This window comes from Amphiprion ocellaris, chromosome 22 (genome assembly GCF_022539595.1).
Source record: "Amphiprion ocellaris isolate individual 3 ecotype Okinawa chromosome 22, ASM2253959v1, whole genome shotgun sequence".
Taxonomy (NCBI): Eukaryota; Metazoa; Chordata; class Actinopteri; family Pomacentridae; genus Amphiprion; species Amphiprion ocellaris.
The window spans coordinates 26,913,883-26,928,996 of NC_072787.1; the positions used below are offsets into that span (position 1 = coordinate 26,913,883).

Consider the following 15,114-nt stretch of genomic DNA (forward strand, 5'->3'; position numbering starts at 1 on the left):
CACAGCAAGATAAAAAGCCCACAGAGACAAATAAAGACCACAAAGACACACAAAATGTTCTCAAATACACAGAACAACAACAAATACACACAGAATGACCACAATGAGACAAAACGACCACAAATATGCACCAGACGTCCACAAATACATAGAATTTAACCACAAACGGACGCAAAATGTGCACAAATACAGAGGATGACCAAAATAAGACAAAATGACAAGAAGCACACATGAAATTACCAAAAAGAGACAAAAACAACCACTAAGAGACACAAAATTGTTACAGCAGGTGCCAGAGGCTCAATAGCAGGAAATGAGAGAGCAGAAAGAGTTGTGTTTTAAAATGCTTTATTTACAGACTCAAGGAATACACGCATAAGAAAAACCAGAACTACAAATCCGAGCCAGAGGTCACTAAGAAAGAACTGAACATAAACGCCTCTAGAGGTAAGGAGGACTAAAAACAAAACCCAAAACTACAATTAACCCACTATTGGTAAAACCAAGCAGGAAAACAACTAAGGAAACCCAACTAAAACTCAAAACAACCAGTAACTGTAGTGAAACCCCCAAAAGCTCTAACCTAAAAAACCCCAAAGGTTAAGAGCCGACAAAAACAGGTTGGTATAATCTACGTCTGGTGACTCTAGGGCTGGAGAACCTTACTGACTCTAGAAGAGAAGGAGGGTGAATTCATCTCCTCTTGGTTCTTCCTAGGAGCCTCCTTTCACTAAGGGGACACGAGGATGGTAGATATGGCAGGAGGAGAGGGAGGTAAGATGGATCCAGACACTCCAGGTGCTGTGGTTGGTGTTATCCTGGTGGTTCTGACGACGGCCAGTTTCCTCAATCCAACAGAATCCACGGAGAAGAACGGAGGACTAGATGGCGAACCAGAGGAATCAGGAACCAACAGCAGGCAGAGGTCAGCACTAAACACAAGAAAACAGAATTACTGGTTGAACAAAAAAGACCGTGGCTCAGACAGTTCAGCTCACAGCACTGACTGGAGGGACGAAGACGGTCCAGCATCAACCCACGACTGAGCGCAGTCTTTATAGAGACACAACAGAAGCTGATTAGCTGCCCTCCATCCACCTGCACACCATCTGCTGATTGCAGATGGGAAACACCTGCACCTCTCATCAGCATCACACACCTGTAGGGGAGAGAGAGTCCTGCCACAGCTCACACAAATGATGACAAAGATACAGAAAAGTACCACAAAATGACCAGGACAGACCACAAAGAGAAAAAAATTACCAAAAAGAAACGCAAAGTGTCCACAATGAAACAAAATGACCACAAACAGACACAAAAATGACCAAAATGAGACAAAAAGACCACAAATACTCACAATATGAACACAAATACACACAAAATGTCTATAAATACACAGAGAATGACCACAAAGAGACAGAAAATCACCACAGACACAAAAACGTCTAAAAAGAGACACAAAATGACCACAAAGAGACAGAAATTGACAACAAACAGACACAAAATGACGACAAAGAGACATAAAATGACGACAAAGTGAGACAAAATGACCAGATGAGACAAAATAACCACAAAGAGACACACAATGACCACAGAGACACAAACTGACCTCAAAGTGACATGAAATTACCAAAAAGAGACTAAATAAACCACCAAAGAGACACAAAATGTCACAATTGAAACAAAAAAACACAACTAGGCAAAAAAAAATCTCAAAAATGTCCACAAATACAAGAATTACCAGCCAAAAATACAAAACCAATCAAAAAGACACACAATATGACCTGATGAGACAAAAAAAACCCCCACAAACATGTAAAATGTCCAAAAAGACACAAAATGATGACAAAGAGACTCGTTTTATATTATTGGTGCATAAATATAAAACTAAATGAGCTCATGTGATATTTAGGCTGGAAAGTGAATCTTAAATAGGGAGGAGTTCTGTAATTTCACCTCATGGTTCTTTCCTGGTAATTAACCCTCCTGTTGTCCTCATTTACGGCGCAAAACAATATTGTTCCTTTGTCTGAAAAAAAATCCAAAAATTCAGCAAAAAATTCCCCAAATTTTTAAAAATGTGCAAAACCTTCAGGAAGAAAATTCCTTAAAAATTTCCCTGAAAAGTTTTATTTAAAAAAAATAATAAATCCTCAAATTTGGCAAGAAATAAAAATTTTAAAAATTAAAATTGTAAATACTTTCAAAAATGAATAAAAATCTTCCAAAAAAAATCCTAAAAATATCTAAAGTGATTCCATATATGTAAGTACAAGTTCTAATACTTTAAGAACATTTTCTTCCCGAATGTTTTTAAAGAAACATTTTTTTAACATTTCTTTTTTCCACCAAAAAATTTTCAAAAATTTCCCCAAATGTTGAAAATGTGGTAGTTTTCACTGTGAAAATATTTTTTCTTCGCATTTTCAAAGTTTAAAACGGATCAGTTTGACCCACAGGACGACTTGAGGGTTAAACAACATGTGTGTGTGTTTGTGGCTCCATCTGCTGGACTATTACCAGCTTTTAAGCACATATTTTACATTTTTCATGCATTTGTGTGTTTTTTTCTCTACAAAGCAACTTGAGCTTGGGATCAGCTGATGAAGACGAGCAGGACAGCGACACATTCCTGGTTTACAGCTCACACTGGGCTGTAAGCCGACACTGCTGAGGCAAGCAGCAGCTGACCCAGGCTTCATCATCATCATCATCATCATCATCATCATCATCATCATCATCATCATCATCATCATCATCATCATCATCATCATCATCATGAGGGAATGTCTGGCACGTGTCCCCCGACAGAGACATCCCTCTCAGTTTAGTTTAGATGACTCGTTACATATCTGGAGGAGAAACTCTCACTTCCTGTAGGGAAACACACTGCAGGTGAACAGCAGGACGTGTTTAACGAAAAGATAACAACTCAAAATGTTCTCAAATACACACAAAATGACCACAAAGCAACACAAAATGACCAAAGTGAGACTAATAGACCACAAATGTGCACAAAATGACAAGGACACATGAAATTACCAAAAGAGACACAAACAACCACAACAGAGACACAAAATGTCAAAAATGAGACAAAAAGACCATTAAGAGACAAAAAATGACCTTAAATACACACAAAATATTGTCAAATACACAGAGAATGACAACAAAAATGCACAAAATGGCCAAAATGACGTAAAGAGACCATTAAGAGACACAAAATGATGACAAAGACACATAAAGTTATCACAAAATGACCAATAGTAGTAATAGTAAACCCAGCAGGAGGTTAATGCATGCAAAGGGACAATTAAAAGATAGAAAACAACCACAAAGAAGCACAAAACAGCTATATAAAGATTCATAACAACCACAGAGACACATTACATTCTGGTCATTATGTAAATATCCTTCATTAAACATTCAAAATCTGATAAATACACATGATTCCAACTGAAGCTGGAAAGAGAATTTTAATTCTGGAAAACTTCTGTACTCTCGTGACATGATTATTTTTCGGTATTTTACAGAACATTTGGGGATTATTGGCGGTTTTTAAACATTTGTTAGCGGTTTATTCACATTGTGTGTCAGTATTACCAGTATGAGTCCATCAGGAGACCAGCGGCTCCAGCTGGGACCAGTAAACCCAGTAAACCCAGTAAACCCAGTAAACCCAGTAAACCCAGTAAACCCAGTAAACCCAGCACAGGAGCTGAATGCTGACTGGGGGCCTCCCAGCAGGGCGGGGCTGCGGGGCCGCGGGGACGCGCTCGACGAGAGGACAAGAAGCAGGCGGCGCGCTCCCGCTGAACAGACGCGCACCGGCGAGCAGCACCGGAGGACGGATACCGGAACCGAGCAGCACCGACAGGAGGACGGACACACCGGAGGTCAGGATGCGGGAAATCGTTCACATCCAGGCGGGTCAGTGCGGGAACCAGATCGGGACGAAGGTATGTCCGGATTATTATTATTATTATTATTATAACTTTCCTCTGCTGCTTCAGCCTTAAAAAAACTTCCCAAACTTTATTTACAATCCCAAACATGTCAGACTTTTAGGGAAATGATGCGAATATTTTAATATTTCACTTTGGAGAAACTGAAATACTACAGGTGTCCAAGAAGAGATTATTTACAGAATGACCACAAATAGAGACACAAAACCAAAACACACAGAGTGAAAGCGATGCAATATGACCACAAAGATACACAAAGTGATTACAAAGAGACAGAAAGTGACACAAAGGGCCACAAAAAGCGACAAAACAACCACAAATAAACACAAAATTACAACAAGGAAACACAAACTGATCACCAGAAGACACAAGGAGACACAAAACTGTCACAAACAGAAACAAAAATTACTACAAAGTAACATAAAGTAACACAAAAAAGACACAAAATGACCACAAAAATGAAACAAAAAACACAATCCCATCACAAAGAGACACAAAATTACAACAAAGTAACATAAAGTGACCCAGAAAAGACACAAAATAACACAAAATGATCACAAAGATAGACAAAATTACAACAAGGAAACACAAAATGACCACCAAAAGACTCAAGGACACACAAAACTACCACAAACACAGACAAAAATGACTACCAACTAACACAAAATAACACAAATTGGCCACAGAGAGACACAAAAAGACACAAGTCGAGCAAAAACACACAGAAACAACCATACAACAACATAAAAAGAGGTACAAAATTACTACAAAGTAACATTAAGTGACACAAAATAACATAAAATGACCACAGAGATACACAAAATTACAATAAGGAAACACAAAATGACCAACAGAAGACACAAAGATACACAAAATGTACTACAAAGTAACAGAAAGAGACACAAAATGACTGCAAGGAAACACAAAATCATTACAAGAACACACAAACTGACCACAAAGTGAAGTGTGTCGGTGCACGTAGAGTCCAGTGGGTCAGGAGTTGTGCAGTTGTGTAGCTGTAGTGAGGAGGAGTGAAGCCATGTGAGCTGCCGACTCACTATTCGAGGAATCTGGGAGAACACACACACACACACACACACATACACACACACACACACACACACACACACACACACACACACACACACACACACACACACACACACACACACACACACACACACACACACACTCTGAACAATCACACAACTATTCCAGTGTGGGTTTCTGTCAGGGAAGGAAGTGAAACATGAAAAGAGACGTGAGAAATTCACACAAAAACAACAAAGAGACACAAAAAGAAACACAAAATTACTACAAACAGACACAATATTAACACAAAGACACACCATAAGACTAAAAACATACAAAAAGACACACAAATTGACCACAGATGAAGCAGGGACAGATTTAGTCCTGATTTCCAGCTGGTGGAGGAGAGTCAGTGAACGCATCATTCTTCTTCTCTTTTTCTTCTTTATTCCCATTTTTTCTCCTTTTTCCTCTTCCTCTTCTTCTTCCTTTTATTACTTTTCTTCCTCTTCTTCCTCCTCTTCCTCTTCTTCTCCTCCTTCTTCCTCCTCTTCTTCATCTTCCTTTTCATGTTCTTCTCCTTCCTCCTCTTCTTCTTACTTTTCTTCCACCTCCGTCGTCTTCCTCCTCCTCTCCTTCCTCTCCTTCCTCTCCTTCCTCTTCTCCTCCTTCCTCTTCCTCTTCAGTTCTGGGAGGTGATCAGTGATGAACACGGCATCGACCCGGCTGGGAACTACGTTGGCGACTCGTCTCTCCAGCTGGACCGGGTCAACGTCTACTACAACGAGGCGTCCTGTAGGTACAATCTCAGTCTGACTTTGGCTTTAAATGTTGCTGCGCCGCGCTGAAAACTGTCCTCTGTTGGTGCAGCGCATAAATACGTCCCCCGGTCTGTGCTGGTGGACCTGGAACCAGGAACCATGGACAGCGTTCGCTCAGGAGCCTTCGGACAACTTTTCAGACCGGACAACTTCATCTTTGGTAACTAAAGTTTGGATTTTGCTTTGCTCAGAATTGTCTTTTTGTTCAGCTGGACACAAACAGACCACAAAGTGACATATAAAGTGGCATATAAAGACACAAAGTACTAAAAAAGACACAAAAGAGATGTAAGATGACCACAAAATAAACACAAACTTCTACAAAAGACATAAAATAACCAGAAAGAGACACAAACAGGCCACAAAGTGACACTAAAGTACCACAAAAAGACATAAAATGACCATAAATCCACAAAAAACTAGTAGAAAGAGAAGCAGAATGAGCAGAAACACACACTTTGTGTCTCTTTATCTTGTTGTCAACACTGAGCTGAGACAGTAAAACCAAAACTGGAGCCTACAAACTGTGATTCCACTCTAATCTGCTCTGCTGCTGTTTGTGTGTCCACAGAGGACAGACGTGCAGCAGCTGAAACTTTCCAGCCTTAAATCCGTACAGTAAACTCACTGGAACCACGGCGGCGTTTGTTTTATGCACTCTGTCTCTCTTGTAAACACGACGTGAAGCAGCTCCGGTGATTACATTTCACTCATGCTTGCTCTGATTGGTGGCCTGCAGGTCAGACAGGTGCCGGCAACAACTGGGCTAAAGGCCACTACACCGAGGGGGCGGAGCTGGTGGACTCGGTGCTGGACGTGGTGAGGAAGGAGTGCGAACACTGCGACTGTCTGCAGGTAAACACACCCACCGTCTTCCTTCTGTTCATATCTGGAGGCATTCCTTAACTGTGCTTCGAAAAGATCAACTAACACCCGGGTTTGTGATCATTTATTTACGAGTTTGTACCATAAAGTCCCCACAGGATGAACCCTGCTGACTGGAGTCATCAACTAGTCTGACTACAAAATCACTAAAACTGACCACAGAGAGGCACGAAATGTCTGCAGAAAGTCAAAGTGACCAAAGAGAGAAACAAATGACCACAGAGAGACACAAAACAACAACAAAGAGACATAAAAATGACCACAAAGAGACACAAAACAACCCCAAAGAGACACAAAATGACCACAAAAAGAGAGAAAAGTTGACTGAAAAGAGATACAAAGTGACAAAGAAGAGACAAAACAACTGCAAACAAACTAAAAATTCGGACAGATGGGCAGAAAGTGACCACAAAGAGACAGTAAAAAGACCAGAGACACAAAATGACCGAAGAGACACAAAACAACCACAGAGACAAAAAGACAAAGAATTATCAAAAGAGAGGAAACTTGACCAAAAAGAGACAAAATAACTGCAAAGAAATAGAAAATTCTTACAGAAAACGACCCAAAAGTAATTCAAAACAACCACAGACATGAAATTACCACAGTAAGACACAAAACGACCACAAAAAGACATGAAATAACCTCAAAAAGATACAAAAATACCGCAAAGAGACTCAAAATAGACACACAAAATGACCAAAAAGTGAGTGATTTCTTAACTTGTCGTCTAGCGCCACCATCAGGTCAACACTTTAACCTTTGGTTTTACTTTAACCTGTCCACTATGTTGGGTTTTGACCAAACACCTGCAGACCTAATGATATTTACCCCCAACGCCTCCTCTTCACGGCAGGGCTTCCAGCTGACTCACTCCCTGGGCGGCGGCACCGGCTCCGGTATGGGCACCCTGCTGATCAGCAAGATCCGGGAGGAGTACCCCGACCGCATCATGAACACCTTCAGCGTCATGCCCTCACCCAAGGTAGCAGGAGGGAATCAGCAGAGTCCCTTTTCAGCTCTTATTTCTGAGACTTCACCGTCCTTCCTTTGGTTTCCAGGTGTCGGACACCGTGGTGGAGCCCTACAATGCCACCCTGTCGGTCCACCAGCTGGTGGAAAACACCGACGAGACCTACTGCATCGACAACGAGGCCCTCTACGACATCTGCTTCCGCACTCTGAAGCTGACGACGCCGACCTACGGCGACCTCAACCACCTGGTGTCGGCCACCATGAGCGGCGTCACCACCTCGCTGCGCTTCCCCGGACAGCTCAACGCCGATCTCCGCAAGCTGGCCGTCAACATGGTGCCCTTCCCCAGGCTGCACTTCTTCATGCCAGGCTTCGCTCCGCTGACGGCGAGGGGCAGCCAGCAGTACCGGGCGCTCACCGTCCCGGAGCTCACCCAGCAGATGTTCGACGCCAGGAACATGATGGCGGCCTGCGACCCGCGCCACGGACGCTACCTGACCGTCGCCACCGTCTTCCGCGGACCCATGTCCATGAAGGAGGTGGACGAGCAGATGCTGAACGTCCAGAACAAGAACAGCAGCTACTTCGTGGAGTGGATCCCCAACAACGTGAAGGTGGCCGTCTGCGACATCGCGCCGCGGGGGCTCAAGATGGCCGCCACCTTCATCGGCAACAGCACGGCCATCCAGGAGCTGTTCAAGCGGATCTCCGAGCAGTTCTCGGCCATGTTCCGGCGAAAGGCCTTCCTGCACTGGTTCACGGGCGAGGGCATGGACGAGATGGAGTTCACAGAGGCGGAGAGCAACATGAACGACCTGGTGTCCGAGTACCAGCAGTACCAGGACGCCACCGCCAACGACGGCGAGGAGAACTTCGAGGACGAGATCAACGAGTGAAGCTCTGGGAGAACGCTGGAGGAGGAGTCGAGACACTCTGAAACATTTAGATGGCAAAAATATTTTGATTTGACAATCGTCTCTTCCGTAACCCTCTTAACTCCAAACAGCTTCGGGGCACCTCGTGCTCCTGTGACGTTTTTAGAAAAATAAAATTGGATGCATTTAATTAAAAATATTTTTTAAAAATTACCAGAAACATACACAAAATGACCACATAATGATTAAAAAGACCCAAAATGACCACAAAAACACACAAAATGATCATAAAGCGATGCAAAATTACTATAAAAAGACACAGAATGACCACAAAGAGACACAAAATGACCACATAATGATTAAAAAGACCCAAAATGATCTTAAAGCGATGCAAAGTTATTACAAAAAGATGTAGCATGAACACGAGGAGACACAAATTGACCACAAAATTATCAAAAAGGCACAAAATGACCATAAACAGGCATAAAATGAATCACAGAAAGGCTCAAAATGACCACAAGAGACACAAAATTATGACAAAAAGACTGAAACTGACCATAGAAAGACCCAAAATAACCACAAAAAGACTCAAAATGACCAGAAAAAAGGCACAAAATTACCACAAAAAGACTAAAAATGACCACAAACAGACATAAAATGACCACAAAAATGCACAATATGACCATAAAAAGACCCAAAATGTCCACAAAAAGACACAAAATTACCACAGAAAGACACAAAATTATCACAAAAAGATACAAAATTACAACAGAGACACAAAATGACTGTAAAAAGGTGAAAATTTCCCACAAAATGACCACAAAGAGACAGAAAATTATTACAAAAAGATACAAAATGATCATAAAGTGACACAAAATAACAACAAAAAGATGCAGAATGACCACAAATTGACACAAATTGACCACAAAACTAAATAAATGACCAGAATTGTGAATTGTTAATTTTACCAATAAGGTTTCTTCTCCTTAAAATGACATAAACAAGTGACTACAAACATTAACCCTCTGAATCCCTGGCTGTTTTTGCTCCTGTCTCATTTTTCCTCACTGTTGGTTAATTTTTCTCTGCAATCTAAAGACAGATGAACTGTGGAAAAAGGTTCTTCTGTCTGCTTTGTGTGAACACTGCCTGCAGTTCAACCTAAAAGTGGCTGCATTTATATCATGTGATCGTTAGTGGCAGCTGAGTCAAGTTTTTTTTTACAGAAACGCTCAGAACAAACAGGTAGAATAAAGCGATTCTGATGACATATCATCATATTCTAAAATGGATCTGGTAAAGTTTTTCCAACCAAATGAAGTTTTTTCCATCAAAAAGTTTAGATAGACAGCAGGTTTTGGGATTAGGAGGGTTAAATAGACAGGAGAACTGGTGTTTATTGTAAATCTTAAAGAAGACCTCGGCCTAGTTTTTTTTTGTTGTTGTTTTTATTTCTGGTCTTTATCTACTAACAGAATATTTGAAGAATTAATCAACTAGTTGATCCAAAGTGAAAGCTTTCACCAGCTGTGTCCTTAAATCCCGAACATCGTCTAGGTTTCTGTTTTCTGTTTAGTGACTAAATGTGTCATTCAAGATAAACTTCTTAACTCTAATGACAGACCCTTTTATTTAACTTAATTTAAAGAATTTTGGACATTTCATTTTAAGACCTTACAGGATAGTGACTGCAGACGAAAAACAGACAAAACAACCACAAAGAAACAAAAATTCTTACAAAGAGGCACAAAATGTCCACAGAAAGACACAAAATGACGACAAAAAGACATAAAATAACCAAGAAGAGACACAAAACGACCACAAAAAGACATAAAATAACCAAAAAGAGACATAAAATGACCACAAAAAGTTTCTAAACTTGTTCAAACCTTGTCTTGTTTCAGGAATGTAGAGAACAGAATGTGTTTGGTTAAAATAAGTCGAGTTCATGCAGCAGGCGTCAGGAATGAACGACAACAGACTGTTTCCCTTTTTGTACTGTACTGTGTTTTGGTGTGTTTGTTGTTTTCAAGCTGTGATTTTTGTACTCATGAGCACATCTCTACTGGCTGAGAAATAAAAGCTTCTATAAAGGCCTCGGTGTGTTCAGTAGGTGGATGGAAAAGTTAAAAAAAGACACAACATGACCACAATAAGACAACAAATGACCACAAAAAGACACAAAATGACTAAAAATGACAACACAAAGACATAAATTGACCACAAAAGACACAAAATGACCACAAGACACAAAATGATCACAAAAAGACAACAAATGACCATAAAATGACTAAAAGTGGCCACAAACACACAAAAACACACAAAATAACCACCAAGAGACACAAAATGTCCACAGAAAGACACAAAATGACCACAGAAATACACAAAATGACCACAGAAAGACACAAAATGACCACAGAGACACAAAATGACCACAGAAAGACACAAAATGACCACAAAGAGACACAAAATGACCACAAAGAGACACAAAATGACCACAGAAAGACACAAAATGACCACAAAGAGACACAAAATGACCACAGAAAGACACAAAATGACCACAAAGAGACACAAAATGACCACAAAGAGACACAAAATGACCACAGAAAGACACAAAATGACCACAGAAATACACAAAATGACCACAGAAAGACACAAAATGACCACAGAAATACACAAAATGACCACAGAAAGACACAAAATGACCACAGAAAGACACAAAATGACCACAAAGAGACACAAAATGACCACAGAAAGACACAAAATGACCACAAAGAGACACAAAATGACCACAGAAAGACACAAAATGACCACAGAGACACAAAATGACCACAGAAAGACACAAAATGACCACAAAGAGACACAAAATGACCACAAAGAGACACAAAATGACCACAGAAAGACACAAAATGACCACAAAGAGACACAAAATGACCACAGAAAGACACAAAATGACCACAAAGAGACACAAAATGACCACAGAAAGACACAAAATGACCACAAAGAGACACAAAATGACCACAAAGAGACACAAAATGACCACAGAAAGACACAAAATGACCACAAAGAGACACAAAATGACCACAAAGAGACACAAAATGACCACAGAAAGACACAAAATGACCACCAAATGACCGAGCAGTCTTGGTGAAGTACTGCTCTCTGACTGCTTTTCTAGTTACAACTTTGCTGACTGGAAATCATTTCAGAAGGTTTCTCTTCAGGTTCCCTCTCATAGCGCCACCTTCTGATGGCTTATTTGCTCTGAAACTGTTAATGAAATGAGACAAAAATTTTTTCTTTTTGGGGGGAGCGAAATTCGCTGGATTTTGGTAGATGTTTTTGTTCTTAAGAAACATTTTTAACATTTCTTTTTTAGCCACCAAAAAATGTTCAAAGATTTCCCAAAAATGTTGAAAATGTGGACATCAGAAGTTTCACTGTGAAAATATATTTTTTTCCACATTTTCAAACTTTAAAACGGATCAGTTTTGACCCGCAGGACGACACGAGGGTTAAAAATTCAGTGATTTTTCTGTTTTCATAGTTTCTGGCTCTGATAAACGGTGTCGTTTTGGTGATGTTTTAAAAATCTAAAATACCTTTCAAAGCTGCCGGTGAGTTTTGGGACTCGGGGGTGGAACAGTAAATGCAGGTTTGTTCAGCTCACCTCTCTGTGTTCACAAAGACAGATTGAAAAGATTGAACCGGTCAACAGGCTGTTAATCTCCTGTGTGTCAGAGTTGATTTCCCAGCAGTTCTGTTTGTGCAGAGGATTACATGGAGGCTGAAGTGCTGGGCTCATGTCTGCAGATCTATTCTCCATCTGCAGCGTTCAGCAGAGTCACGCAGCGTTGGCATGGTTACCACTCCTCTGGATCAACCCCAACTTATTCCACATGTTCTGGTTGCATTTTAGGGCATTTGTGCCATTAAACGGTGACCAGACGAGGGTTTCTCTGCACTGTAAACAAAAATAATGTTGTTTTTACAGTTTTAAATGGTGATTTACTGTTATTTTACAGATTTTCACAGTTTTGTTTTTAACCACCAAAAACAAAAAAAAAATATCCAGAAATCAAAAAAGTATATTATTTTACAGATATTTACCATTAAAATATAAATGATGTATCTGGAAGTTGATTTTGTTTTGTTTGTTTGTTTGTTTGTTTTTTAAAGAGATTTTTCCGGTTTTGTTGAATTAGATAAGAAAATTTTCACAGAAGAAAGCATTAATTAAAAATTTTAAAAAGTAAATGAAAAATTTAAAAAAAGTCCATTTTAAAATTTGCATTTTTAAAAAAAATATTGTTTGCTTTTATTTTTACAATGTTTGATCACAATGTTACACTGTTTAACTGCATTAATTTAGCCACAAAAAATCTAATTATTTAATTATTTCCTGTTATTTAAAGTATTAACTATGCAAATTAATGATAAAAAGTTAATAATTTTTAAAATATTATTTTAGAGATTCCTCCGTTGTCATTGTAATCAACAAAAATATAAATTTAAAAAAATCTTAATTTAACAGGTATATTCCATTGAAATAAAAACCATCTATCTAAAGGTACTTTTCTTTTAAAAACTAATTTTGGTTTTGTTAAAAAAATAAAATAACATAAAATAACTTTCACAGAGGAAAGTATTAATTTACATGTTGACTGTCAATAAAAAGTAAATAATAAAAGCAAAAAATGTCCACATCAAAAATCTGTATTTTTACACTTTTTTTTTAAAACAATGCTTTAACACAACACTAGACTGTTTAACTGCATTAAGCTAGAAAAAAAATCTAATTATTTGACTAATATTTATAAATACATAAATATTTATATATTTACAAATAATGTCCATATCAATATATACTCTTTTACAATGTTTGGCCGCAAAATGACGATGTTTAATTGTATTTAAATCAGCAAAAACCATCCAGTTAGACGCTGAAACAGCACAGTTTAGTAGGACCTGCAGTGATTGACATCTGTCTCCCCCTGCTGGCAGTGAGAGGAACTACAGAAACACAACACTGGTCACATGACCTCACAGGGACCGAACACTTCTGAGTTCAACAGAAGATGTTTACATTTACAGGACAGTTACTTTAGAACAGCAACTTTAACTCATTTACAGCAACTTTAACTCACTCTCTTTGCTTATTTTCCTCCTTCTGTCAGTTTCTGGGTCACGTTTGAATCATTTTGTCCAAATCTGTCCAATTTTTTAGTTGTTCTGGAACATTTCTTGATGAATTTTGGACAATTTTTGAGTAATTTGCAGAAAATTGGAGATATTTTTTTCAAATTTTTGACTCATTTTGTCCAAATTTGTTGTTATTCTTGATTCCTTTTGGACAATTTCCGAGTCATTTTGAGCACATTTGAGTTATTTTGTCCAAATTTTGACTCATTTTGTCTAGATTTTTAGTCATTTTGAATAATTTTTTTAATACATTTTGGGCACCTTTGAGTTATTATGTCCAAATTCTGAGTCGATTTGTCCAGACTTTTAGTCATTCAGTGGCTATTTTTGATTAATTTTAGAGTATTTCTGAGTCATTTGGAGTCATTTTGTCTAAATTTTGACTCATTTGTCTGAATTTGTTGTTATTCTTGATTTCTTTTTTCCTCTCTCCTCCACTGTTGACCACCAGGGGGTGCTGCAACACCACTTGTCTATCTGGGGTGAATAAAACATTCTGAGTGAGTGGCCTGTCAAACATTTCACATTAATCTGTAAAGTTTTGTCCAAATTGTTTGTCATTCCGTCTCATTCTTTTGGACATGTTTGATTGTAAAATTAATTTTAAATGATCCATATTCATTTGGACAGTTTCTGAATCATGTTTGAGGTATTTTCTTCAAACTTTGACTCATTTTGTCCAAATTTTTAGTCATTTGTAATAATTTTTGATTAGTTTTGGGCATTTTTGAGTCATTTTGTCTAAATTTTGAGTCGATTCGTCCAGATCTTTAGTCATTCAGGAGTATTTTTGATTCATTTTGGACTGATTCTGAGTACATTTTGAGTTATTTTGTTTATATTTTGAGTAATAATGTGCATTAATGTCACACGTGAACTCTTGCATGTGTAAATTCTACCAATGCAAATGAATGCAGGTATTCCTATAAATTATTCCATCCGATTAAAGCCTTGCTGTCTTTCTTGTCTCCGGCAAAACAAATGAACCCCATAAAACAGAACTTGAGGAAGCATGACTGTGAGACTCAGCAGCTTCTGAGAGGGCGTTTTAGTGCTTTAACAAACCTGCCAGTTTAGTAGCTGCCCCTAACAAGCGACCTCGGATGATTGGCTGCGGCTAACGAGGAGGCTGTAATGTGTGGCCGCTGCAACATGGCGCCTCAGATGAGTGGGGAATGTTAAGGAGAGCTGCTCAGTGATCGACGGCCAGAACGCTGCACAGCAGGGAGGTTTAATTGGTAATTACGGGGATGTGAAGCGCTGCTGCTCCTCTCTAGAAAGTCTGAACAAAACTCATCCTGGAAGTTTAAAACTCGGGTTCCTTCGTTTTAGTCCAACGTTCCATTAGAAAGACTTCATGTC

General features: G+C 39.1%; 2 protein-coding genes across 5 annotated transcripts in view; one reads left to right on the top strand and one right to left on the bottom strand.

Moving 5' to 3' along the window:
* Nucleotides 1–331: 331 nt before the first annotated feature.
* The window catches only part of LOC118471154 (histidine-rich glycoprotein-like), a 40,906-nt gene continuing 26,123 nt past the window's right edge, over nucleotides 332–15,114 (bottom strand). For 2 of the 4 annotated variants that reach the window (XM_055006952.1, XM_055006951.1), the window contains exon 7: nucleotides 332–5,189. The gene's annotated coding sequence lies outside the window, so the exon portion shown is untranslated. The remainder of the gene's footprint in view (nucleotides 5,190–15,114) is intronic. The other 2 variants (XM_055006953.1, XM_055006950.1) reach the window with 2 other exon arrangements.
* On the top strand, nucleotides 3,825–10,646 carry tubb6 (tubulin, beta 6 class V). Its single transcript, XM_023282346.3, has 6 exons — nucleotides 3,825–3,956; nucleotides 5,681–5,789; nucleotides 5,865–5,975; nucleotides 6,555–6,670; nucleotides 7,557–7,685; nucleotides 7,762–10,646. The coding sequence occupies exons 1-6, from the start codon at nucleotides 3,900–3,902 to the stop codon at nucleotides 8,569–8,571; spliced, it is 1,332 nt and encodes a 443-aa protein (XP_023138114.2). The 5' UTR covers nucleotides 3,825–3,899; the 3' UTR covers nucleotides 8,572–10,646.

Excerpts from the sequence above, each read along its gene's own strand:
- tubb6 (XM_023282346.3), top strand. The coding sequence starts at position 3,900 with ATGCGGGAAATCGTTCACATCCAGGCGGGTCAGTGCGGGAACCAGATC. Across the intron at positions 5,790-5,864 it reads CTACTACAACGAGGCGTCCT|CGCATAAATACGTCCCCCGG; the intron begins GTAGGTACAATC and ends CTGTTGGTGCAG. Across the intron at positions 5,976-6,554 it reads ACCGGACAACTTCATCTTTG|GTCAGACAGGTGCCGGCAAC; the intron begins GTAACTAAAGTT and ends GGTGGCCTGCAG.